The following is a 27,016-nucleotide window of genomic DNA, read 5'->3' as shown; positions in this document are numbered from 1 at the left end:
GTACTTTTGGTTCCTTTTCCTTTTTCTCATTTAGAAATGCATTTGACATTTCCCACCTCAAATTTCCCCACTCAAATGTAGGCATTACATTACTCACAAGGAATATTAACTTTTAGAGGTAAAGAAGGCAATGATGGAAAACATTATAGATCTGTTAATTTACCTGAAGAAAATGATAAAACATGTTATAACTGAACTGTAGGAAATTGAAAAATAAGCAGGCTTTTTTTTTTAGTTCATAAAAATTTATTAAATTTTGTATCAGCCCCTTTGATAACAGCTTAATGAAACCAGAGATTGGATCACTGAGATTAATTTAGTTCTGTAGCTACTCAACTGCATGCTTGAACACTGTCATAGAAATGGGAATAAGCTGGTATGAATGTATCACAGATGTTTCCATCAGCCTCAGCAAAAAGAACAATTAAAATTGTGTTCATTTCACAATTTTTTACTGGCATTTACCATACCAGGTCCTCTTACAATAGCACCAGTGATATATACAAATATTTATGTTGAGTTTTCCCAGGTGACTCATTGGTAAAAAATCCTCCTGCCAAGCAGGAGATGCAGATTCAATCCCTGGGTCAGGAAGATTCCCTGGAGAAGAAAATGGCAACCCACTCCAGTATTCTTGCCTGGGAAATCCCATGGACAGAGGAGCCCAGCGGGCTACAGTCCATGGGGTCTCAAAGAGTTGAATACGACTTAGCAACTAAACAACATTATCTTCTTTATATTTATACATTTGAATTTTATACATCAAATGGCTTTCATACATTTTGATTTAGTTATATATACCCTTCTCCAGTTTAATTAGGGTAATCTGGTAATCACAGCATAGCACTAAATATTAAATTGGTGTGTATACTCAATTTGAAACGTTATAAATGTTAGTGTTTATATATCAAGAATATATATCAGTTAAAGTTCTTCAAAAGAAAACTACACATTCCATATTCTTCGTGGTTAAAGTACATGCTTTATCTGTCAGATTAATGTAACTAAATATATGACAACATATTAATATGAGCTCTGTCTGTCTTCAGATTGCACATGTTGTGTGAGTTGGAGCATAGCATCAAACCACTCCTTCACCAGTCTCCAGCTGACGGTATTCAAGAAGATTCACTAAACTGGGTAGCGCGACTGGAAATGACCCAGAATTCCTACAGAGCGAAAGAGCCCATTCTGGCTCTCCGGAGAGCTTTATTAAGCCTCAACAAAAGGTTTTACACACTTCTTTTTATGTCAGTTATTGTGTATTTAGTATTTTTTTTTTGTATTTAGTATTATATTTTCATATTATTTGGAGTATTTGTCTTTCCCAGTTTGTCTCTGAATCTGTTTTTTTCTATTGTCAATTGCCAAGACTGCACTATATAGTTGAAATGAACCTAGAACTTAAAAATTACTTTTATGTGCTGTATATCATATTTTTTGAATATTAAAAACACTTGAGGGAGGTACAGGTATAAGTCAGTAGTAAAATCTTCATAGTCTTATAATTGATAACAATGGAGAGCTCTAAAAAAATTAAAATTAGTCTTTTAACAAATTAATCTTCTTGATTCCTTTGAAAAGATATACTGAGAGGGAAGAGATGGTACAATTAAATTATTAAAAATACACTTAAAAATGCTCTTTTTGCTCTGTTTTGTCACGTTTCTTTAGACCAGATTACAGTGAAATGGTGGGAGAATGCTGGCTACAGAGTGCCAGAGTAGCTCGAAAGGCTGGTCACCACCAGACAGCCTATAATGCTCTCCTTAATGCTGGAGATTCACGACTCGCTGAACTATATGTAGAAAGAGCAAAGTGGCTCTGGTCCAAGGTAATGGTGAAGGAACATCATCATATATATCTTCTGTTGTAGACTGGGTACTTCCTACAAAGTCCTGACAGAGATGATCCCTAATCTAAATTCAGAACCTTCCTTTTCTGTCACCTTTCTGCCTCATTTATCTACCATCATTTGGAAGAAACTTCCTTCTGTACTGAAGTCCCAAATATTTTCCCATTCTAAGACTGAAAATGCAGTTCTTTCAGTTTTCATCTTGTCTTTCATTTTTTTCTCGAAAGAAATGACCAATTTTTACTTTGATTTTACCTTCTATATGTTTACATGAGTGCATGTAATAGGTACTTTAAAAATATTTAAGTGAGCATAACCCTGTCCTTAATTAGTTTTGTGTAGACTTGCCAGTGTTGCTATGAAAATTTACTTTTAATCTAGCCTGTTAGGAAGAGCTTAGCTTCAGAACAAAAGTTCTCAGCAATCCTCAGATTAAAGCTATGGTTATAGGAAGGGGACTTTCTAAATATCTAAACTTGAAAAACGTGCCCCAGATTTAAATGGCTCTTCCTTACATCTCTTCATCCTTGCCACCAGTCTAGAATTAATAGAGGCATAGCTTGTTCTGAAACTGACACTTAGTAACTATAGTTTGTGCCTTCTGTAAATGCCCCAAGTGTTACGGTGACTAAGAAAGGACAGGGGAGGAAGCATTTCCTAGATGGGAAGTGAAAATAATAATTCACCCTGCATTACTCAGTATTTGGTCATTTTCAGAGCTAGTGATGGTCCATGTGTATATTGTAGTACCTTAAACTCAGTATGCTCAAAATACAATTCATTATGTAAAATTCAGTGTCTCTTTCCCCTCCTGTATTCCCAATTCTTCTAAGTAGAGCTCTAGCACATCCTCTTATCTATGACAGAAATCTGGCCATGCCTCTCCCTCACTTTCTACATCTAATTGAAGACTAAGTTCAGTACAGTCGCTCAGTCATGTCTGACTCTTTGCAACCCCATGAATCGCAGCACGCCAGGCCTCCCTGTCCATCACCAACTCCCGGAGTTCACTCAGACTCACGTCCATCAAGTCAGTGATGCCATCCAGCCATCTCATCCTGGGTCGTCCCCTTCTCCTCCTGCCCCCAATCCCTCCCAGCATCAGAGTCTTTTCCAATGAGTCAACTCTTCGCAGGAGGTGGCCAAAGTACTGGAGCTTCAGCTTTAGGATCATTCCTTCCAAAGAAATCCCAGGGTTGATCTCCTTCAGAATGGACTGGTTGGATCTCCTTGCAGTCCAAGGGACCTTCAAGAGTCTTCTCCAACACCACAGTTCAAACGCATCAATTCTTCAGTGCTCAGCCTTCTTCATAGTCCAACTCTCACATCCATACATGACCACAGGAAAAACCATACCCTTGACTAGGCAGACCTTAGTTGGCAAAGTAATGTCTCTGCTTTTGAATATGCTATCTAGGTTGGTCATAACTTTTCTTCCAAGGAGTAAGCGTCTTTTAATTTCATGGCTGCAGTCACCATCTGCAGTGATTTTGGCACCCAGAAAAATAAAGTCTGACACTGTTTCCACTGTTTCCCCATTTATTTCCCATGAAGTGATGGGACCAGATGCCATGATCTTGGTTTTCTGAATGTTGAAGTTTAAGCCAACTTTTTCACTCTCCTCTTTCACTTTCATCAAGAGGCTTTTTAGTTCCTCTTCACTTTCTGCCATAAGGGTGGTGTCATCTGCATATCTGAGGTTATTGATATTTCTCCCAGCAATCTTGATTCCAGCTTGTGTTTCTTCCAGTCCAGCATTTCTCATGATGTACTCTGCATATAAGTTAAATAAGCAGGGTGACAATATACAGCCTTGACGTACTCCTTTTCCTATTTGGAACCAGTCTGTTCCAAAAAAGCAAAATGGCTGTCTGGGGAAGCCTTACAAATAGCTGTGAAAAGAAGAGAGGCGAAAAGCAAAGGAGAAAAGGAAAGATACAAGCATCTGAATGCAGAGTTCCAGAGAATAGCAAGAAGAGATAAGAAAGCCTTCTTCAGTGATCAGTGCAAAGAAATAGAGGAAAAGAACAGAATGGGAAAGACTAGCGATCTCTTCAAGAAAATTAGAGATACCAAGGGAACATTTCATGCAAAGATGGGCTCGATAAAGGACAGAAATGGTATGGACCTAACAGAAGCAGAAGATATTAAGAAGAGGTGGCAAGAATACACAGAAGAACTGTACAAAAAAGATCTTCACGACCCAGATAATCATGATGATGTGATCACTAATCTAGAGCCAGACATCTTGGAATGTGAAGTCAAGTGGGCCTTAGAAAGCATCACTACAAACAAAGCTAGTGGAGGTGATGGAATTCCAGTTGAGCTGTTTCAAATCTTGAAAGATGATGCTGTGAAAGTGCTGCACTCAATATGCCAGCAAGTTTGGAAAACTCAGCAGTGGCCACAGGACTGGAAAAGGTCACTTTTCATTCCAATCCCAAAGAAAGGCAATGCAAAAGAATGCTCAAACTACCACACAGTTGCACTCATCTCACATGCTAGTAAAGTAATGTTCAAAATTCTCCAAGCCAGGCTTCAGCGATACGTGAACCGTGAACTCCCTGATGTTCAAGCTGGTTTTAGAAAAGGCAGAGGAACCAGAGATCAAATTGCCAACATCCGCTGAATCATGGAAAAAGCAAGAGAGTTCCAGAAAAATGTCTATTTGTGCTTTATTGACTATGCCAAAGCCTTTGACTGTGTGGATCACAATTGAAGACTAAATGTATCTTAAAAATATCTTTGGAATCCTTTCTCTTATGTTATTTTTACTTTTTTCCTTCATGCTCTTAGCATTTACAGCCTCTGACAATATTAACAGATTTTTGTTCTTGTTTTTCTTGAGGTCTCACCACTTCTTGGTGTTCATTACTGTAGTCTTTCCTCTTTCTAAAGTGCACACTGAATCATACTGCTCCCCCATTAAAATCCTTCAAAGTATTCCTTGCAGCTTTAGGGTTAAGTCAGAACTCTAGAAAGTACATAGGCTCTTTCTCATTGAGTCCAGACTTCTTCTTTGGCTTCATTTGTCACTATCTCACAAACCTTTTAGTCTTCAGCTAAAACCACCTCCTTGCCTTCTCCCAATTAAAATCATTATTCCTTCTACCAAGAAAGTCCTTCACTGAATTCTTTGCCAGGAAAATTACTGTTCATTCTTTAAGACCTAGTTCAGATTTTCCTCATTTGATTATCCTGCCTGACCACAGCTCAACTCTGTTTTCTTATATTTTTAGGTATATTAGCAGACCCTTCTCTTTCTTCCATAATACCCATGTATATTCCTCTATTAATTGCACTTGGTACATTGTGTTGTTGTTTTATAGTTTATTTCCTCACTTGACAATGAACTTTTTAAAGCTGGAGATTTTGACATATTTATGGTTATCTCTAACCATCTACTTATATCTTTAGTGCCCTATTCTTTGATTGTTAAAAAAAGTAAACAATTGAATAAATGAATATAGGAGTTCTACATGAAATGAAGCAATAATTTCTTTTTAGGATTTTACTTTTATAGAAGGAAAATGCCAGATGAACGTGAAATTACAAATAGATTTATACATATGATACCTAATGAACTGTAAATTCTAACAATATTATTTACTTTTCAGAAAATGAAAATTTGTTCTTAAGTTAAAAATCTTTTGTTGCCTTTTTTCTTTCAGGGTGATGTTCACCAGGCATTAATTGTTCTTCAAAAGGGTGTTGAGTTATGTTTTCCTGAAAATAAAACCCCACCTGAGGGTAAGAACATGTTAATCCATGGTCGAGCTACGCTACTAGTGGGCCGTTTTATGGAAGAAACAGCTAACTTTGAAAGCAATGCAGTTATGAAAAAATATAAGGTAAGTGTATGTATAATGCAATTTCTCACTTTTGAAAATAGAAAAGTTATTTTAAATTCCATATGGAAGAACATGTAGAAAAATAGCCAGGAAGCTTTTTTGACTCTTCAGTGAGTATGTAATGTAAGTATATAGTTGAAGGAATTATCACAAAATAAATATACTCATGAAAGCACCACTCATATCAAGAAGTAGAGTATTAGCACTCCACAACTCACCCTTTCAGCCTCCTCCCCAAAGTTAACCATATCCTAGCCTTAAAATTTTTGAACACAGTGAATACCTTCCTTACCAGAAAGTAAGCCTTACATAGATAGTGTTACAAAAGGGATAATTCGCAGTAACCCATGGGTCAAAAAAAAAAACTACAATAGAAATTTAAAAATACTTTGAATTGAATGATAATAAAAATAAGACATAGCAAATCTTGGATTCAGCTAAAGTCATTCTTAAAGAGAATTTGAAATTTTATTTACATTGTTAGAAGAAAATAAAAGTTCAAAATTAATGAACTAAGAATCAATTTCAAGGAGTTAGAAAAGGAACAGAAAAAAAAAAACCTAAAAACTTAGAATATAAAAGATAAAGAATAATAAAATAAGACAGATGGCTAGAACTGTGAGCTAAACTACCTGAGAAAAAGGAGTTAGATGAAAAGTTCTAGATGCTTTGACCAAATAGCAATATACATACGTATAACTAAAACTCTATGTAAAGTCCAGATGGAAACAGCTGCTAAGGAAGGAACAATCATGAGGGAACTAAGAAAAACAATTTTCAGAAAGCAAGTAGGCCCCACTGATATAAATCAACAGTGTCAGTCTTTTGGGACACAGAGCAGGGTAGAAAATAATTAAGTGTGACAACTATAGTTTGGAAGGGCAAACAACTGAGAATAGCCAGCATGTATTTTAAGACTTATTATAAAAGTATAGTATTCCAAGTGATATTGTGTTCACGTAAGGTTAGACAACCAGTAGGACAGTAGAGAGAACTCAGAAATGTATTCTTGATGATATTAGAGAATTGTGAGAAATACTCTTTTCAAAAAATGGTGTTGTGTCATTTGGATATCTTATGGGAGAGAAATCAAACTTTATATCTTCTTTATAACATAAAAATAAACTTCAAGGAGATTGTTGATCTAAATATGAAAGGCAAAATAATAAATTTCCCAAAATAGAATATAAGAGAGTATCTTCAAACCTAGATGTAGCTCAGGACATCTTAAACAGACCAAAAGCAACAACCATAAAAGGAAACAATAAATTTGACTAATATAAAATTATTAAATTCTGTTCATGGAAAGGTACCATTAAGAAGGTAAATGCAAGAGTGAGGGGAGGTGGCTGGAGGGGGAATAGGTGAAGGGGATTAAGAGGTACAAACCTTCAGTTATAATAACTAGGTCATGGAGATATACAGCATAAGGAATATGGTCAATAATATTGTAATAATTTTGTATTGGGATAGATCGTTACTAGACTTACAGCAATCATTTCATAGTGTATGCAAATGTCAAATCACTGTGTAGTACACCTGAAACTAACATAATATTGTACATCAACTGTATTTCAATTTAAAATAAATATATATTTATTAATAATTATGAATAGCTTTATTTATTTATTTTGGCCATGCTGGGTCTTCATTGCTGTGTGGGCTTTTCTCTAGGTACGGCAAGCAGGAGCTACTCTGGTTGTGGAGTGCAGGCTTCTCATTGCGCTGGCTTCTCTTGTTCCAGAGCACAGGCTCTAGGGGACATGGGCTTCAGTAATTATGACAAGTGGGTTCAGTAGTTGCAGCTCTTGGGCTCTAGAGCACAGGCTCAGTAATTGTGGCACATGGGCTTAGTTGCTCCACGACATGTGGGATCTTCCCAAATCAGAGATTGAACCAGTATCTCTTGGCAGGCTGATTCTTTACCACTGAACCACCAGGAAGATCCCTAATATAAATATTTTTTAAAGAATGTGAAGACAAGCTGTAGATTACAAGATATTTTCCAATATATGAATGACAAGATACTCATATCCAGAATTTAATAAGAACTCTTAAAAGCCAATAAAAATACAGATAGCTCAATTTTAATATTGAATAGAAAACTTCACAAAAGTAAATATACAAATGACCCCGCCAAAAAAAAAATATGTTCACTGAGTAGATAAGAATAGATGTAAATTTTAAAAGTATTATGATGATGAAACTAATAAAATATGTAAATCAACTGTTCAGTTCAGTTCAGTTGCTCAGTCGTGTCTGACTCTTTGTGACCCCATGAATCGCAGCACGCCAGGCCTCCCTGTCCATCACCAACTCCCAGAGTTCACTCAGACTCACGTCCATCGAGTCAGTGATGCCATCCAGCCATCTCATCCTCTGTTGTCCCCTTCTCCTTCTGCCCCCAATCCCTCCCAGCATCAGAGTCTTTTCTAATGAATCAACTCTTCACATGAGGTGGCCAAAGTACTGGAGTTTCAGCTTTAGCATCATTCCTTCCAAAGAAATCCCAGGGCTGATCTCCTTCAGAATGGACTGGTTGGATCTCCTTGCAGTCCAAGGGACTCTCAAGAGTCTTCTCCAACACCACAGTTCAAAAGCATCAATTCTTTGGTGCTCAGCCTTCTTCACAGTCCAACTCTCACATCCATACAACTGTAGTTCAGTTTTAAAAGTATTATGACCTAACACTATATACGTACAAGAATGGTTAAAATTTAAAAGACTGATATTTTAAAGTGTTAGAAAGACTATGGAGCATTTAGATGCTCATACAGTGCTGCTGGAAGTATAAACTGTCACAGTCATTTTGGAAAACAGTTTGATGTTTTCTCCTAGAGCTGATAATACTATGACAGCCACTTTACCAATGCTCAACATGTCTCCATATAACACATACAAAAAAACAAAAATGTACAAACATTATTTGTAGATTTTAAACTGGAAGTAAAAATGTCATTTATAGAATGGATAAACAAATTATAACATATTCCTTTAATGAAATACTGTATTTATAGCAATTGTTGTTGTGGTTCAGTTACTCAGTTGTGCATTTTGGGAGACCTGGGTTTCATCCCTGGTTCAGGAAGATCCCTTCCCTGGAGAAGAGAATGGCAACCTCCTCCAGTATTCTTTCCTGGGAAATTCCTTAGACAGAGGAGCCTGGCTGGCTACAGTCCATTGTGTCACAAGGGGTCGGACATGACTGAGTGACTAACACTTTCACACTTTTCATGACTAGATGGTAAAAGCACACTGGGTTCCTCGTCCCTGTGGCCAGTTTTAGTCACATGAATCCAGCATCTCTGTTCCATACATCTAGTCCTGTCATTCTCTCCTCTGTCCACAGCAGGTTTGTATCTGGAAGGTTTTAGGATTAAATTCAGAGAAAACTTAAGATCTCATTTAAAGGTTCCTGGCCTAAACCATGTTCTTGAATTAAAAACAGAGCTTTATAATTTTTCATTCAGCTATTCTATGTATTTTTTATCACATTTTAAATAATATCATTGAAAAATTAATAAACCACACAAATATACAAATATAAAGGAAAGGGAGAGGAAATGACAAAGGCAACTCAGAAGGAGTAGCCAGAAAGGTAGGAGAAAACTTGGAAGGTTGTGGCCTCACAAAAGCAAAAGGAAGAAAGGGATTCAAAGGAGACAACAGCAGGCTACCGAAGAGAGCTCACATGAGGTCAGAATCAGAAAGTATCTGTTTAAGTTGCTGCTTTAGTGGAGTGGTATCAACTGAAGGCGAAAAGCAACAGTTTGAGGAATGAATGTGAGATGGAGAATTCTTTTTAGAAGCCTGGTTATGAAGTAGTTGAGAAGAGGGAAGCAATAACTTATGAGAGATCTTAGAGAAAAATAAGATATGTGGGTTTTTTTTTAACCATATCTGTTTGCTTTTAAAGTCCTGTCCTCTTCAGAGATTTGATATTACTTCTTCTTTCTCTGAGGTTTTTTTTTTTTTCTAAATGATAAAAATAAACATACACACACATATATGAAATACTTTAATCCATCTGAAAATTATTTTGATGTTTTATATGTAGTGGCACTGAAGTGGAGTTTTTTTCCCCTCTACATAGCTAATTATCATGACATGTTGGTCAGCGGGCAACCCATCAGAACATCAGTCATCCTGAGAACAGCTTTGTAAGAAAGTAGCTCTTATTTTGATCCCTAATTGTCTATTCATTCTTTACTTACCAGCATAATGGGGGATTTTCTTAAGTGAGTATTCTGTGTTCTCTTCTACAGGATGTAACCTTGTTTCTGCCAGAGTGGGAGGATGGACATTTCTACCTTGCCAAGTATTATGACAAATTGATGCCCATGGTCACAGATAACAAAATGGAAAAGCAGGGTGATCTCATTCGATATATACTTCTTCACTTTGGAAGGTGAGAGTAAGAACTGCATGTTTGCTGATCAAACAGATCAGGATGGTTCTGTGGATACTGAACTGGTATCACAGATCTTTGCATAAGTAGAATGTTTTCTGCTTTACCACTGGTTCAGACTATCACTTTAGATGAGATGTAAGTTTTTTCTTTATACAATTTTTCCCTTCCCTTTAAATAATAACTATTTTAATGGAGCAAGTAATATATGTGTTTTAAAAGTTCAGTAGTATCAAGAACATACAATGAAAATTGTGTCCTTCCCACTCTGGGCCCTCATCCTCTGAGTCCCCTTACCTAGAATTTTAGAATACCCTAAATCTAATGTATTTAATGGTTTTATTTAATTGCCAGTGAAATCTTTCCTTCCAGACCATTCTGCTAAGAAGTAGTATATATAAAAGTGGTTCTTACATTGTATGTGCTAAGTCATGTGAGTCATGTTTGACTCTTTGCAACCCTATGGACTGTAGCTTGCCAGGCTCCCCTGACCATGGGATTCTCCGCTAGAATACTGGAGTGGGTTGACATGCCCTCCTCCAGGGGATCTTGCCGACCCAGGAATAGAACCCACATCTGTTATGTCTCCTGAATCGGCAGGCAGGTTCTTTACCACTAGTGCCACTTGGGAAGCCCGGTTCTGACATTAGACTTGTAGAAAGAGCTTATCTCCAAAACTAGATAACAGGTGCAATGTAACTTAATTTCATATATTAGTGTATTATAGTCATATAATATATTATCTCATGCCTACAGTTTATATTGTTACAAATTGTTAATTCCTGAGAAGTAATAGTAACATTCTACTCATTCTTCTTATCGTACTCATGTACCATTGCTTTACCTTGAAAAGTAACTTAATTCAGATCAATAAATCTATATAAAGTTACCTATTATTTGGTATTTTGGCTTCTCAATTCAGTATTTTTAGGAATTAAAGCAGTATTTGTTTATTCATTGTCAGTGTTAAGATTGTAAGATTTGGCAAAGCCTTTCTTCCCAAAATGGAATTCAGGGGTTTTTTTGTTGTTGCTGTTTGTTTTTTGGTCCTACTGCATGGCTTGTGGGATCTCTGTTCCCCAACCAGGGATTAAACAAGGGCCACAGCAGTGAAAGCCTGGAATTCTAACCACTAAGGCTACCAGGGAACTCCCAGAAATGGAGTGATTAGGCCTAACCTCCGCTTATAGCCATGGAATACAAATAAAGGCTCAAATCCTAAGGACAATTTGAAAGAAGTATTGACAGGACTTTGACTCAGTCAAAACCTGAGTTATTTTTGGTCCGAGTAATGTAGAACTTAGTGAGGAAGTTATAAAGGAAAAAATGGGAAGAGATGAGTCAAATGGGAAGAGAGGAAAAATACTGATACTATAATTATAGTACAAAATTATAGTCAGAAGGTTATATATTCCTTTAAGTGGTAGAGTCTTTAATTTTTAATTCATATGATGTAAAAATTAATACTATGTTAATATCTTTTCTATTTGAAGATCTTTACAGTATGGAAATCAGTTCATATATCAATCAATGCCACGAATGTTATCATTATGGCTTGATTTTGGTGCTAAGGCATACGAATGGGAAAAAGGTATGATTTTTTTTGATAAAAAATTTTAAAGGACTGAGAAGAATTATAATTTACACATGAGCAAGAAATCAAGTGTTATAAAAGAGAAGAAAGACTAAACAGAGACTTTTAAAAGTTGTTGCAATTGCAAAGCCTGCAAGTGAAGATTTGCTCGTTCCTTGGTCAACTAATACATATTGAAAAATACTAGTTTAAGCCAAATAGTTTATGTTAAAAATTACTATGGTTTGTGGCTTGTTCTCTTTGCTTCTAGTGAAAATTAATGGGCCTTGAGTTTTTCAGTGGACTTAAATATTTTTTCCTACATGGATAGAAAAATTATCTTTTCACAAATTGGCAAGTGATGTAGCTTTGGACTTGGGAATAACATATATCATAAACCTGTTTTTAAAGCAAAATTGTTCTGGGGTTTTGTTTTTGTTTTTGTTTTTTTGCTGGTATTTTTAACTTTGTTTTTTTCTTTTTCCAGCTGGCCGCTCTGATCGTGTACAAATGAGAAATGATTTAGTTAAAATAAACAAAGTTATCACAGAGCACACAAATCAGTTAGCTCCGTATCAGTTTTTGACTGCCTTTTCACAGTTGATCTCCCGAATTTGTCATTCTCATGATGAAGTTTTTGTTGTCTTGATGGAAATTATAGCCAAAGTATTTCTGGCCTATCCTCAGCAAGCAATGTGGATGATGACAGCTGTGTCAAAGGTGATATATTAAACACAAAGCCATTGTCTTTTTCCACTTTATGTGTCATTGATTATTTAATGCTGATACATGTCCCAGGGTATCTCTCTTATATTAGATTTGTAGCAAGAAAATACATTTTAAGTATTTTTAAAAAGAAATTGTAGCACTATTTCTCATTATAAAATTCAGAAATATATATCAAATTAGGTAAATAGTGTGTTTAAGATCAAAGGATTTATCATGCATTTTCTTTATGAAAGTACAGTAAACTGTTAGTGCTTGGTGTAAAATGGTAACCAGTTTTTTGTTCAAGTTTTTTTTAAATTAAAAGTGCCTGTGCTATTAATACTAGAAAGTTTTTAGTGCATTATATTAATAATGTACAAGTTGGTAAATATATTTAATTAGTAAGTATATTAGGAGATTTAGAATATATACAGATATTTAAAAAGATAATTAAAATTCACTGTTTATATCATTAATATTTTGATGTATTTTTGTATTTTTATTATCTCTGCATATTTTAGCACTAAATTTGGATTACATAGGTATATAATTTCATATTTCTCACTTAAGATTGTTACCATAATCATGTTCCCATGTTATTAAATATTCCTTTGAAGACACAATTTTTAAAATTTTCTATAATGGTTACCCATCTATGTTCAATTCTTATGGATTATTAAGGTTGTTCACTTTCTTTGCTGTTATAAAACATCTGGACACATCTGTATTTATTCTCATTTCTGATTATTTCTTCAGGGTAGATCCTAAGAAGAGGATTCATCAGGTCACAGGATAGCAGCATTTCTTTGGCTGTTGATAGTATTGCCAAATTGATTTCCAGGACATTTGTATCACTGTAAAGTTTCATCATGCACATTGTTTAAGCTGATTTTTGTCAACCAAAGTTTTGTTATCTTAAAAAAAAAGGTTTTGTTATCTCTTATAAATCTTTTAACAATTGAACTTTTTTTTTTATGACAGTCTTCTTATCCCATGCGTGTAAACAGATGCAAGGAAATCCTAAATAAAGCTATTCAAATGAAAAAATCCTTAGAAAAGTTTGTTGGAGATGCAACTCGCCTAACAGATAAACTTCTAGAATTGTGCAACAAATCGGTACTATCATAAATCTTACTACGTATAAATCAAGTTGGGTAATTTTATACCAAATTTCCATATGATTTTAGTGGGTTTTATTTTAATTTGATTAGTTAAATTTAAATTCTCACATCTTAGTACACATATATATCAAAAGTTATCAAATCATGTACTTTAAATATGTACAGTTTACTTTAATGAAGCTGTTTTTTTAATTTCTAACTTATACCCACTCTCAAATATTCTCTAAATTTCTAAAAGTTCTTAATATAAATTCTTCTGAGAGTGAATTATCTGTATTTATTAGAAATTTTTTTAAGTGGCAGATATGAAATATAAGTATATAAAATAGAGTTCTCTCTATGATTGTTTTCTGTCATATCTTTGAACTTTCAAAATTCATATGCATTAACCTACACATGCAAGAGGAAAGTTTTGAGTTTCATTCTCTTGGTACACATTTCATAATCTTCCAGGGGATAGGCACTGTGCTAAGGGAAACAAAGATGAATAAGACATGTTCTTCTGCCCTGAGGTACTCATAGTCACATAGAAAATCATCTAGTGTATTAGCTACATTTTTAGTAGGTGTATGGCTGGAATATGGATATACTTATAGGAATGAACTGCTGTTCCTCCTAAGGAATTGGAGGGGAAAATACCTAAAGAATGTGTAGGAAAGGTAAAAGTGAGGATAAAGGTGTTTATAAGGAGGGACAGACTATAAGATAAATAGCTAAACTTCACTTTACAGACATTCACTCTTATCACCTATTTACAGGTGGGAAAATGTAGAATACCCTATGTCTCACCTTCCCATCAATAAACATCTTGAAAGAGTAATCTGTTTTGGCTATCTGCATTAATCCTATGTGACCTCTGATGCACTTGACATTGTGGAAGATAATGTTATGATAATAGCCAGCATTTATAAAATACTGGCACTTTTTAAAATTCTTTATATGTACAAACTTCTAGTTCTTTATGTAAAATCTTTATGGCTAGCTACATTAGAAATTCAGGATTTTTCAGATTTTTAAAGGTAATACAATACATATACTTTTTATTAAGTATCATCACTAGGGGTAATCTGACAGGGTATCCCATAATCAGATACATAACTATTTCTGCAGTGAAACATGTTAATTTTTGCACTAAGTGAGAAATTCAGGTATCTTTTTGCTACCAAATGAAATTTGGTACAAAAGAAAGTTTGATCTAAGGATCCCTTTGGAATTTATAATGTGTGCTAACAAACTGTAGGCCACTATTATCTTGTCATTTAATATCTTGTAATGTAGGTAATATTATTATTGATGAGGTAAAAGAGTACAAAGAGGTTTAAATGAGATGATGTATTTTTTAAAAAATTAGAAAACTACAGGCTGCTGAGCCATTGAAATTAAGATATTATAGAAGTGAAATTTTTCTTTGGGTAAAATGAAGCATTCTGTAATTAAAGGTAAACAGAGAAATTAAAATGTACTACTTTTTTTCCCCCCAGGTGGATGGAAGTAGTTCCACACTGAGCATGAGGACTCATTTTAAAATGCTTAAAAGGCTGGTAGAAGAAGCAACGTTTAGTGAAATCCTCATTCCTTTACAGTCAGTAATGATACCTACTCTTCCATCAATCCCGGGTGCCCATGCTAACCATGAGCCATTTCCTGGGCATTGGGCCTATATTGCAGGCTTTGATGATACGGTAAACTGCACTTTTATGTTGCTATGTTTATAAGATTGTTAAAAATTTCAAATTAAGTTTAAGAGTGTTTTTCTCAGAGACTAAGTGAATTTTTTGTGTTTGTGAAGAAAAAAATGATTATAAATACAGAAAATTAATACTCTATTATACTAATGGGACAAAATTAAGTGATAAAAATCCCATATTCAATCTGGTATTTTGATTTTTCAGATATTCATTTTCTCTTAGTATAACTAAAATCTTTATTTTTTCCATAATTTTCTTTTTCCAAATTCTTTGTCATAAAAATGGAGAGAGAAAGAGAACAAAATACAATTTTCTTTGTAATTTGTGTTTTGGAAAGAAGTGAAATTCGGCTAGGAAGAGCTTGATTCATTGTTGTTGTTATCTTAGAGAAATAGTACCAGAGCACTTCTAAATAAATACTTTTGAAAACTCTAGATTTATTCTAGTACTTCTGTGGCTCAAAATGTTTTAACTGTTAGCTTCAGAGCCAGCTACTAAGCCACATAATGAAATCATTCTTGTTACTTATAATCATGCTTTGTTCTTAAGACTATTATTAAGCTTATTAAATTCCATCTTTAATTGGACCTGATTTTGAAGGAGTTCTTTAGTCAAAAATCAAATTACTTTCTATTGATAAACATTTCTTACCATTCAGTATCCGTATCAGTTCAGTCGTGTCAGACTTTTTGCGACGCCATGGACTGCAGCATGCCAGGCCTCCCTGTCTATTGCCAACTCTCGGAATTTACTCAAATTCATGTCCCTTGAGTTGATGATGCCATCCAACCATCTCACCTCTGTTGTCCCCTTCTCCTCCAGTCTTCAATCTTTACCAGCATCAGGGTCTTTTCAGATGAGTCAGTTCTTTGCATCAGGTGGCCAAAGTCTTGGAGTTTCAGCTTCGGCATCAGTCCTTCCAACAAATATTTAGGACTGATTTCCTTTCAGGTTGGATCTCTTTGCAGTCCAAGTGACTCTCAAGAGTCTTCGCCAACACCACAGTTCAAAAGCATCAATTCTTCGGCGCTCAGCTTTCTTCACAGTCCAACTCTCACATCATACATGACTACTAGAAAAACCATAGCTTTGACTAGAAGGACCTTAGTTGGTAAAGTAACGTCTCTGCTTTTGAATATGCTGTTTAGGCTGGTCATAGCTTTTCTGCCAAGGAGCAAGCCTTTTAATTTCATGGCTGCAGTCACCATCTGCAGTGATTTTGGAGCCCCCCAAAATAAAGTCTAACACTGTTTCCACTGTTTCCCCATCTATTTGCTATGAAGTGATCTGGGACCGGATGCCATTATCTTAGTTTTCTGAATGTTGAACTTTAAGCCAACGTTTTCACTCTCCTCTTTAACTTTCATCAAGAGACTCCTTAGTTTTTGCTTTCTGCCATAAGAGTGGTGTCATCTGCATATCTGAAGTTATTGATATTTCTCCCAGCAATCTTGATTCCAGTTTGTGCTTCATCCAGTCCAGCCTTTCTCATGATGTACTCTGCATATAAGTCAAATAAGCAGGGTGACAGTATACAGCCTTGATGTACTCCTTTCCCGATTTGGAACCAGTCTGTTGTTCCATGTCTGGTTCCAACTGTGGCTTCTTGACCTGCATACACATTTCTCAGGAGGCAGGTCAGGTGGTCTGGTATTCCCATCTCTTTCAGAATTTTCCACAGTTTGTTGTGATCCACACATCAAAGGCTTTGGCCTAGTCAGTAAAGCAGAAGTAGATGTTTTTCTGGAACTCTCTTGCTTTTTTGATGATCGAACAGATGTTGGCAATTGGATCTCTGGTTCCTCTGCCTTTTCTAAATCCAGCTTGCACCCCTGGAAGTTCATGGTTCACGTACTGTTGAAGCCTGGCTTGGAGAATTTTGAGCATTACTTTGCTAGTGAGATGAGTACAATTGTGCAGTAGTTTGAGCATTCTCTGGCATTGCCTTTCTTTGGGATTGGAATGAAAACTGGCCTTTTCCAGTCCTGTGGCCACTGCTGAGTTTTCCAAATTTGCTGGCATATTGAGTGCAGCACTTTCACAGCATTATCTTTTAGGATTTGGAATAGCTCAACTCGAATTCCATCACCGGCACTAGCTTTGTTCGTAGTGATGCTTCCTAAGGCCTGCTTGACTTTGCATTTCAGGATGTCTGGCTTTAGGTGAATGATCACATCATTGTGATCATCTGGGTCGTGAAGATCTTTTTTGTACAGTTCTTCTGTGTATTCTTGCCACCTCTTCTTAATATCTTCTTCTTCTGTTAGGTCCATACCATTTCTGTCTTTATTATGCCCATCTCTGCATGAAAAGTTCCCTTGGTATCTCTGATTTTCTTGAAGAGATCTCTAGTCTTTCCCATTCTATTGTTTTCCTCTATTCCTTTGCATTGATCACTGAGGAAGGCTTTCTTATCTCTCCTTGCTATTCGTTGGAACTCTGCATTCAAATGGGTATATCTCTCCTTTGCCCCTTTGCCTTTTGTCTCTCTTCTTTTCATAGCTGTTTGTAAGGCCTCCTCAGACAACCAATTTGCCTTTTTGCATTTCTTTTTCTTGGGCATGGTCTTGATCCCTGCCTCTTGTACAATGTCACGAGCCTCCATCCATAGTTCTTCAGGCACTCTATTAGATCTAACTCCTTGAATCTATTTGTCACTTCCACTGTATAGTTGTAAGGAATTTGATTTAGGTCATACCTGAATGGTCTAGTGGTTTTCCCAACTTTCTTCAATTTAAGTCTAAATTTGGCAATGAGTTCATGATCTGAGCCACAGTCAGCTTCCAGTCTTGTTCTTACTGACTTTATAGAGCTTCTCCATCTTTGGCTGCAAAGAATATAATCAATCTGATTTCTTACCATTTCTTTCTGATTTGTTACCATTAAAGGCATTTAAAAACAGTCTTAGGTTCTACAGAAAAGTCCTAAGGAAAATGTTTCAAAACTCATTTAAACATTGTGGCTGCTTTAAGAGGCTGACTAAATTTGGATACTATAAACTTACATTGCTGACAAAGTAATCCTTTTACTTCAATAGCCATGTCTAATAGGTGAAAATGTGTCTCTACTTATGGGCAACCATTCTTTTCATAGATCATAGATAAAGATAAATTAATAAAATAGTCAACTTTCTATATAATACAGGTTATTATATTTTCCTTTAATTATGTGAGATAACACAATATAGTACACATACAAATTTAAACAAAAATTTTGACCTTAATTTATATATAACTCATCATCTTTTAGGTAGAAATTCTTGCTTCTCTTCAGAAACCAAAGAAGATCTCTTTAAAAGGATCTGATGGAAAGTTCTACATTATGATGTGTAAGCCAAAAGATGACTTGAGAAAGGATTGTAGACTAATGGAATTCAATTCCCTGATTAATAAGGTTTGGATACAGTTTGCTTTTATTTTAGAATTGCTATAATTACTATTAATGAGATATGGGCAAGTAGATCCCTCTTGAAGAAGAAATGAACTATACTGCCTTTTTCATGTTCACTTAATTTATTTTATTGGGATAAAATATACTTACATAAAATTTACCATCTTAACCATTTTTAAGTGTTCAGTTCAATTTAGTGGTATTAAGTACATTCACATTGTTGTGTAGTCATCCTTCTCTAGAACTTTTTTCATCTTCTCAAACTGAAACTCTGTATCTACTGAACAGTAAACTCCCTATTCCTGTCCTCACCGAGGCTCTGGTAACCACCATTCTACTTTATGTCTCTATGAATTTAACTATTCTAGATATCTCATGTAAGTGGAGTCAAATAGTATTTGTCCTTTTTGCTCAGTCAGTTGTGTCCGACTCTTTGTGACCCTGTGGACTGTAGCCCACCAGGCACCTCTGTCCATGGGGATTCTCCAGGCAAGAATACTAGAGTGGGTTGCCATGCCCTCCTTTAGGAGATCCTCTCAACGCAGGGATCGAACCCAGGTCTCCTGCATTGCAGGCGGATTCTTTATCATCTGAGCCACCAGGGAAGCCCATATTACTGGCTTTTTCACTTAGCATTATGTCGTCAAGTTCATCCATGTTATATACAGCATGTCAGAATTTCTTTCCTTTATAAGGTTGGATAATATAGAATTGAATGTGTAATCCACATTTTATTTAATCCATTCACCATCAGTGGACATATGGGTTGCTTCTACCTTTTGACTGTTGTGAATAATGCTGCCATGAACATAGGTGTATAGATATCTGTTTGAGTCCCTGCTGTCAGTCTTTTGGATATCTGTCCTGAAGTGGAATTTTCTGGTTTCACTTAATTTTTTAAAAGTAAGATACTTTTGTTATATTGAGAAAAAGAAGTAAAAGACGTATTAACAAAGGAAAATATTTTCTATGTAATGTTTAAATTATCTATAATGTACTATTTCTATCAGATTTGTGTTTTATGTTTCAGTGCTAGAAAAAAATGTTAGTTCTGTTTTTACCAGCATTCTTTTTAAAGGTGATCATTAGTGGGTTTTTTTTTTTTAGTGCTGTTGGTAAGTGCTTGATTTCTGACTCAGAGATGGTATGAAGAGTCTCATTAAAAGGTTATTATAAATGTATGGTCTTTAGGTGTTTTGAATTATTCTCTAGCCAGGTTTTTATAAGTGCATCTATTTTTATATTGTTAAAAAATTAAACCATACTGTGAAAACCTTACTTTTTTTAATATGCTCTTTGTTCTTCCTCTCTATCCCCTTCCTACATTTTACTAGTACCTCTTTTATTAGCAGGAAAAGTTATGGACCTTTAACGTAGAAAACATACAGCAGCAGATGAGTTTTGTTTTTTTTTTTTAAGGAGAATTTGTGCTCAGTTTAACCAAAGGTAGTTTAAAAACTAACTCCATATTAAAAACCAATTTCAAAGGTATTATGAAGGGAAGGAATATTCTTTATTTAAAATGTTGTTTGGTAACTTGGTAACTTAATTTACTGATATTAAACTATCAGTATGTTTGTTCCAAAGCTCCTTGAGTGTTTTTCTAGTTGGGAGTATCAAGTGGCCTGCATTTCATTTATAAATTTATCTTGTTACCAATTAAGTTGTTTTATTACCATTCCCCCACATTAACATGGTCAAATAGCCTGATGGTGAAAAACTAGTCTCATTATGTTGGTCTAGAAGGTCATATTACTGATCTTGCTATGTGATTCTCATGCCATACTATTTTGCTGACATTTGTGTAGCCTATTTATTCCTAACACTTAAAATGTATTTTTGATCAGTTGCTTGTGCTTTTGAATTTGACAGGTTACAATTATAGATCTGTGCATAGTTTGTTCATTTCATACAGTTCCAGAATTAAATTATAACATACTGTTTATCCTTACCTAGTATATTTTAGGATTCAGCAGATGAGATGTGAAAAGCTTTCCTCTGCTAGATGATTTTTCAAATGAGGCTACATGGGGATATCATAAAACTCATATTTTTTTGATCATGCATCTTTTGGATAAAATTAAATAGCTTCTCTGTGACTAAGGACTTAATGTTTCAGGAATGTCTTGGAAGCAATTTTTAAAGATTATTTTGTCACTATTTGTCATAATTATAATATTTTTGAAGACTGTATTATTGTCATATTAATAGTGAATAATTTAAAGAAGTACTTACCCAAGGCATTTTTAATGATTTGGAAATAAATTACGGATACTGTCCCAGTAGTTTCCTGCTCTACCATTCTGAAGAATTATTCATCTGTACTACATAGTAATCTTTTATTGACATTCTTTTGCTATGAAAAAAAATCTTTAGATAGATTTGACATAACATTTAGAAATTTTTAACTTGTAAGTGTGTGTGTTGTTTTTTTTAATAGTGCTTAAGAAAAGACGCAGAATCTCGTAGAAGAGAACTTCATATTCGAACATATGCAGTTATTCCACTGAACGATGAATGTGGGATTATTGAATGGGTCAACAACACTGCTGGTTTGAGACCTATTCTGACCAAACTATATAAAGAAAAGGGTACTAAAATTAATTCTTATGGTATAAACATGCAATATAGGTATAATAATTATTAACATATATCATCTTACATTTTAGGGGTATAAGCCATAGTAAAATTTCTAGGTACTATATACAGAAGTACTTAAGACATTTCTTCCTTCCTTCCTTGTGTTTTAATTCTATTTATTCCAAAAGGATTTGAGATAGCTTACAAATATCTATATGAAAATGTATTTTTTTAGGAGTTATTGGTTAGCAATTCTTCAACTACTTTATGTGTAAACTAGACTTGACTAAGTAAATAAATACACTATGGTTAATGAGAGCTAGTTTTACATTATTAGAGAAAGAAAAGGAAAGATAAAGCTAGAATGAAACCAAAGTGTTAGACTAGGATTAGACTCTCCCACTGGCCAAACCTCGAATAATTTAAGCACCAAAATAAACAGTGACAGTATTAGATTATAACCCATGGAATAAAATAACTTGAATAAATTTGAATACAATTTGATTAAAAGTAGATATTTTCCTGTCCTATTTTCACCAAAAGAAAATTGCCCCTTTTTCCATTTGGCTTGTGTGATCAATGGAAATCACTTTACCTTGCAGGAGTTTATATGACAGGGAAGGAACTTCGGCAGTGTATGCTACCAAAATCGGCAGCTTTGTCTGAAAAACTCAAAGTATTCCAAGAATTTCTCCTGCCCAGGCATCCTCCTGTTTTTCATGAGTGGTTTCTGAGAACATTCCCTGATCCTACATCATGGTTAGTTACCAAGAATATAATATACTGTTATGGTTAGCTTTTAAAAAAAATATATTTATATGTATGTTGCCTCATATGATACAAGGATATTTGATAGGCATTATATTTCCTTTAGGTACAGTAGCAGATCCGCATACTGTCGTTCCACCGCAGTTATGTCAATGGTCGGTTATATCCTGGGCCTTGGAGACCGTCATGGTGAAAACATTCTCTTTGATTCTTTGACTGGTGAATGTGTACATGTGGATTTCAACTGTCTCTTCAATAAGGTATGTGATATGACTTACTATAGGTAGTTGTATGTTTTCTCCTAATATCCTTTCCTCAACAGCTGTTCTTCCTAGACAATTTGTAGCAGTTACAGTCTCAGTTTAGTGACATTGCGAGTTGGTTAACTGGTTTTAGTCAGTGGATCCTATATCCCTCAGTAAAGCAACTTAGGTTGGAGAGAACTCAAAAGAGTGATACAGTAAAACTAAACTAAAGCACTGAACTTTTAAGTCCAAAAGTATAGATCCAAGTTCTGACTCATAGTTCTCTTAAATGAACAGTTCATTTGACTAAGACTCAGTTTTAAAGGGACAGTAATTTGACGTGATTGTTTCCAAACCTGGCAGCACATCAGAATCATTTAAGAAATTTTTTGTAATGCAAATACCTAGGAAACATCCCAGGAAATTCAGATTCTGTAGGTCCAGACTGGGGTTTGGTAATAAATGAAGGTAGCTGGACTCTGCTTAAGGCCACCCTTCAATTTTCCAATGTTATGATCCTGAAAGGCAAACTGGTAATTAGATCTGTTCTTTTCTTTATCCTGATTCTCTATGGGTTGCCGTCTGCTGTTTGGAACCACAAAAAGCCACAGACCCAACAGAAAACAAATCAGAGATAAATCACTGGTATAGGAGATTCATACAAGAGAGGAACTTAGGGAAACTGACCAGAGGGATGAAAACATTCTAGGAAAGGCAGGTTAGAGAATGGCAGAAAATAAATGAACTGGACTTCATCATAATACATGTTACATACATTTCCTGTCTCTGGGATGTGTGTGTGTGAGTTGCTCAGTCATGTCTGACTCTGCGGCTCCATAGACTGTAGCCCACCAGGCTCCTCTGCCCATGGAATTCTCCAGGCAAGAATACTGGAATGGGTTGCCATTCCCTTCTCCAGGGGATCTTCCCAACCCAGGGATTGAACCTGGGTCTCCTGCGTTGCATTCTTTACTGTCTGAGCCACCAGGGAAGCCCCGTTAATATAAGGCTAAATAATAAATCATAAATACTTCTCTATAATGCTATTCACTTTAGTAATTCAATGAAAGATGAATCTACCCATCCTCTAGATCTTATCCAAGGAGTTGTGTTTCAATTCCTCAAAAGCAGAGGTAGAGTCATATGACTCATGATATAGGCCACTAATGTAAGTTGCAAATATAAATATTTTGAGAGAATGTTTGCTCTTTGCTAAGAGTCTAAATATGAAGCTCCAAATTTTTTGCATATTTTAAAATTACAGCATTTTTACTTTTTAATGAAATGCCTTGTTTTAAGGGAGAAACCTTTGAGGTCCCAGAAATTGTTCCATTTCGCCTGACTCATAATATGGTTAATGGAATGGGTCCGATGGGAACGGAAGGTCTTTTTCGAAGAGCTTGTGAAGTTACAATGAGACTAATGCGAGATCAGAGAGAACCTTTAATGAGGTAATCCTTTATATTCTGTAAACAATTTAATAGTAACTTTGGATGTGATTATTGGTTCTTAAGTATGTTTTCTTTATACAGAAGCTACTTTGTACTGGTTGAAGTTTTTTTTTAATAATACCTTTCATTCAGATATATTTTACATAACAAAAAATTCAGTCTTAATACGTATACTACAGTGGTTTTAGTATATTCACAAGATTGTGTGACCATCACTGCTATCTAATTATAAAATATTTTCATCACTTCCAAAAGAAATTAGCAGTCACTCCCCAGTTCTACTCCCCCACCATCTCCTGGTAACCACTAATCTCTTTCTGTCTCTATTTGTTGTTGTTATTCAGTTGCTAAGTCGTGTGCTACTCTTTGCAACCCCATGGCACGCCAGGCTCCCCTGTCCTCCACTAACTCCTGGAGTTTGCTCAAATTCATGTCCATTGAATCCGTGATGCTCTCTACGCATCTTATCCTCTGCCACCCCCTTCTCTACTGCCCTCAGTCTTTCCCAGCATCAGGGTCTTTTCCAATGAGTCGGCTCCTCGCGTCAGGCCAAAGTATTGGAGCTTCAGCTTCAGCATCAGTCCTTCCAATGAATATTCAGGGTTGATTTCCTTTAGGATGGACTGATTTGATCTCCTTGCAGTCCAAGAGACTCTCGAGAGTCTTCTCCAGCACTACAGATCGAAAGCATCAGTTCTTCAGCACTCAGCTTTCTTTATAGTCCAACTCTCACATTCATATATAACTATTGAAAAAACCAAAGCTTTGACTATAAGGACCTTTGTGGGCAGAATGATGTCTCTGCTTTTTTAATACACTGTCTAGGTGTGTCATAGCTTTCCTTCCAAGGAGCATCTTTTAATTTCATGGCTGCAGTCACTGTCAGAAGTGATTTGGGAACCCAAAAAATCTGTCACTGCTTCTGTCTCTATAGATTTGCATATTCTGAATATTTCATATATAAATGGAATTACACAAGTGTGACCTCTCGCGTGTGTCATCTTTCACTAGAATAATGTTAAGGTTTTATCTGTGCTATAGCATGTATCAGTACTTCATTCTTTTTTATTGCCAAATAATATTCTATTATATGGATATACCACCTTTTGTTTATCAGTTCATCAGTTAATGGACATTTGGATTGCTTTAGCTATTGTGTATAGTGTGGCTGTGAACACTGAGTACAAGTTTCATGTTGATACATGTTTTCTTTTGGTTATACCTAGGAGTAGAATCCTGGATCATAAGTTAACTCTAAGCTTAACATTTTAAGGAGCTTTCAAACTGCTTTGAAAAGCAGATGTAATACATTACAGTCCCACTAGCAGTGTCTGAGGGTTCTAATTTCTCCACATCCTTACCAGACCTTGTTATTGTCTAGTTTATTTGGGGCTTCCCACGTGGCTCAGTGGTAAAGAATCCGCCTGCCAATGCAGGAGACGCAGGTTTGATCCCTGGGTCGGGAAGATCCCCTGGAGAAGGAAATGGCAACCCACTCCAGTATTCTTGCTTGGAAAATCCCATGGACAGAGGAGCCTGGCAGGTTACAGTTCATGGGACTGCAAAAGAGTCAGACACGATTTAGCAACTAAACAATAACAATGTTGGTGGATATGAAATTGTATGTCATTGTTTCAGACTGCATTTCCCTAATGATCAGTTGAGAATCTTTTCATGTATTTATTGGTCACCTGCATATATTCTTTGGACAAATGTCTATTTAAATCCTTTGCCCATTTTAAAAATTGGATTATTAGTCTTTCTTTGAGTTGTGAGAGTTCTTTAAATACTCTAGATACAGACCTTCATGAATATATGATTTGCAAGTATTTTCTCTGATATATGAATTGCTGATTAATTTTTGATGATGCCCTTTGAAGCAAAACAGTTTTTACCTTTGATGACTAATTTATCTACATTTGTTGTTGTTCTTTGTACTTTTTGGTGTCATATCTAAGAAACTACTGTATAATTCAAAGTCATGAAGAGTCACATATATGTCTTAGTGTTTTACAGTTTTAGCTTTTATTTAAATCTCTGATCATTTTTAGTTATTTTGTGCATCTAGAGTGAAGTTTGGCTCTTTCTTCTTTTAAATATGTATATCCAGTTGTTTCAGCACCATTTTTGAAAAGATTATTTTTCTCTTATTTAATTGTCTTGACACTTCTGTTGAAAACCAATTGACCATACATGTAAAGGCTTATTTCCAGATTCTCAGTTTTATTCCATTGATCTATATGTCTCACCTTATGCCAAAAGCACACTGTCCTGATTACTGTAGATTTGTAGTAAGTTTTGAAATCAGGAAATATGAATCCTCCAACTTTTTTTTTTTTTGAGATTATTTAACTGTTACAAGTATATTGCATTTCCATATACATTGTAAGATCATATTGTCATTTTCAGCAATGGCCAGCCTAAATTTTGATAGGAATGACGTTGAATCTATAAATCAATTTAGGGAGCAGTGCCATCTTAACAATATTAAGTCTTCTGATCCATGAAGTTGATAAGTCTTTCTATTTAGTTAGTTAGTTAGTTAAGTCGCTCAGTCATGTCCAACTCTTTGCAACCCCATGGACTGCAGCCTACCAGGCTCCTCCATCCATGGGATTCTCCAGGCAAGAATACTAGAGTGGGTTGCCATTTCCTTCTCCAGGGGGCTATTTATTTAAGTCTTCTTCAATTTCTTTCAACAATGTTTTATAATTTTTAGTTTGCAGATCTTGTAATTAACTTTTTTAAAATGTGTTCCTAAGTATTTTATTCCTTTTAATGCTATTCTGAAAGGAATTTTTTTCTTAATTTCATGTTTGTTCATTGCTAGTATATAGAAACATAACTAAATTTATATATTGATCATGTATCCTGTAATCTTACAGAACCCATTTATTTGTTGTAATAGTTATTTTTATAGATGCCTTAAGATTTTTCTCTCTACAACAGCAGGTCATCTGTAGATACTTCTTCTTTCCAATCTAATCTCAGTGCCTTTTCTTTTTCTTACCTAATTGCCCTAGCTAGATCAACATCAAATAGCTATGGGGAGATATCTACATCCTTGTCTTGTTCCTAACCTTTGGGGTAAAGAAGCCAGTCTTTCACCATTAAATATGATGTTAGTTGTGGAAAGTAGTTTTTTAGAAAAACATGTAAAGCTTACGTACGCACTTTTTTTAAATTTAAGAGCTGTCTACCAGGCATTATGGTAGAATACGTTGGTTACGTGTCAGTTCAGTCAGTTCAATCATTCAGTCGTGTCCGACTCTCTGTGACCCCATTAATCACAGCACACCAGGCCTCCCTGTCTATCACCATCTCCCCGAGTTCACTCATACTCACATCCATTGAGTCAGTGATGCCATCCAGCCATCT

At 35.3% G+C, this 27,016-nt stretch overlaps 1 protein-coding gene across 1 annotated transcript in view; it reads left to right on the top strand.

Moving 5' to 3' along the window:
- ATR (ATR serine/threonine kinase) overlaps positions 1-27,016 on the top strand; it is a 116,872-nt gene that overhangs the window by 85,281 nt on the left and 4,575 nt on the right. Inside the window, exons 33-45 of the mRNA XM_040234094.1 lie at positions 1,050-1,229; positions 1,675-1,834; positions 5,527-5,706; positions 9,972-10,114; positions 11,608-11,705; positions 12,175-12,407; positions 13,377-13,511; positions 14,998-15,198; positions 18,454-18,597; positions 21,035-21,185; positions 21,777-21,933; positions 22,049-22,202; positions 23,487-23,638. Coding sequence (XP_040090028.1) covers positions 1,050-1,229; positions 1,675-1,834; positions 5,527-5,706; positions 9,972-10,114; positions 11,608-11,705; positions 12,175-12,407; positions 13,377-13,511; positions 14,998-15,198; positions 18,454-18,597; positions 21,035-21,185; positions 21,777-21,933; positions 22,049-22,202; positions 23,487-23,638 — 2,088 coding nt within the window. The remainder of the gene's footprint in view (positions 1-1,049; positions 1,230-1,674; positions 1,835-5,526; positions 5,707-9,971; positions 10,115-11,607; positions 11,706-12,174; positions 12,408-13,376; positions 13,512-14,997; positions 15,199-18,453; positions 18,598-21,034; positions 21,186-21,776; positions 21,934-22,048; positions 22,203-23,486; positions 23,639-27,016) is intronic.

This window comes from Oryx dammah, unplaced genomic scaffold, assembly GCF_014754425.2.
Source record: "Oryx dammah isolate SB20612 unplaced genomic scaffold, SCBI_Odam_1.1 HiC_scaffold_2, whole genome shotgun sequence".
NCBI classification, from domain to species: Eukaryota; Metazoa; Chordata; class Mammalia; order Artiodactyla; family Bovidae; genus Oryx; species Oryx dammah.
Note: the sequence above shows the minus strand (reverse complement) of the source record. Positions and strands in the feature narration are given on the sequence as shown.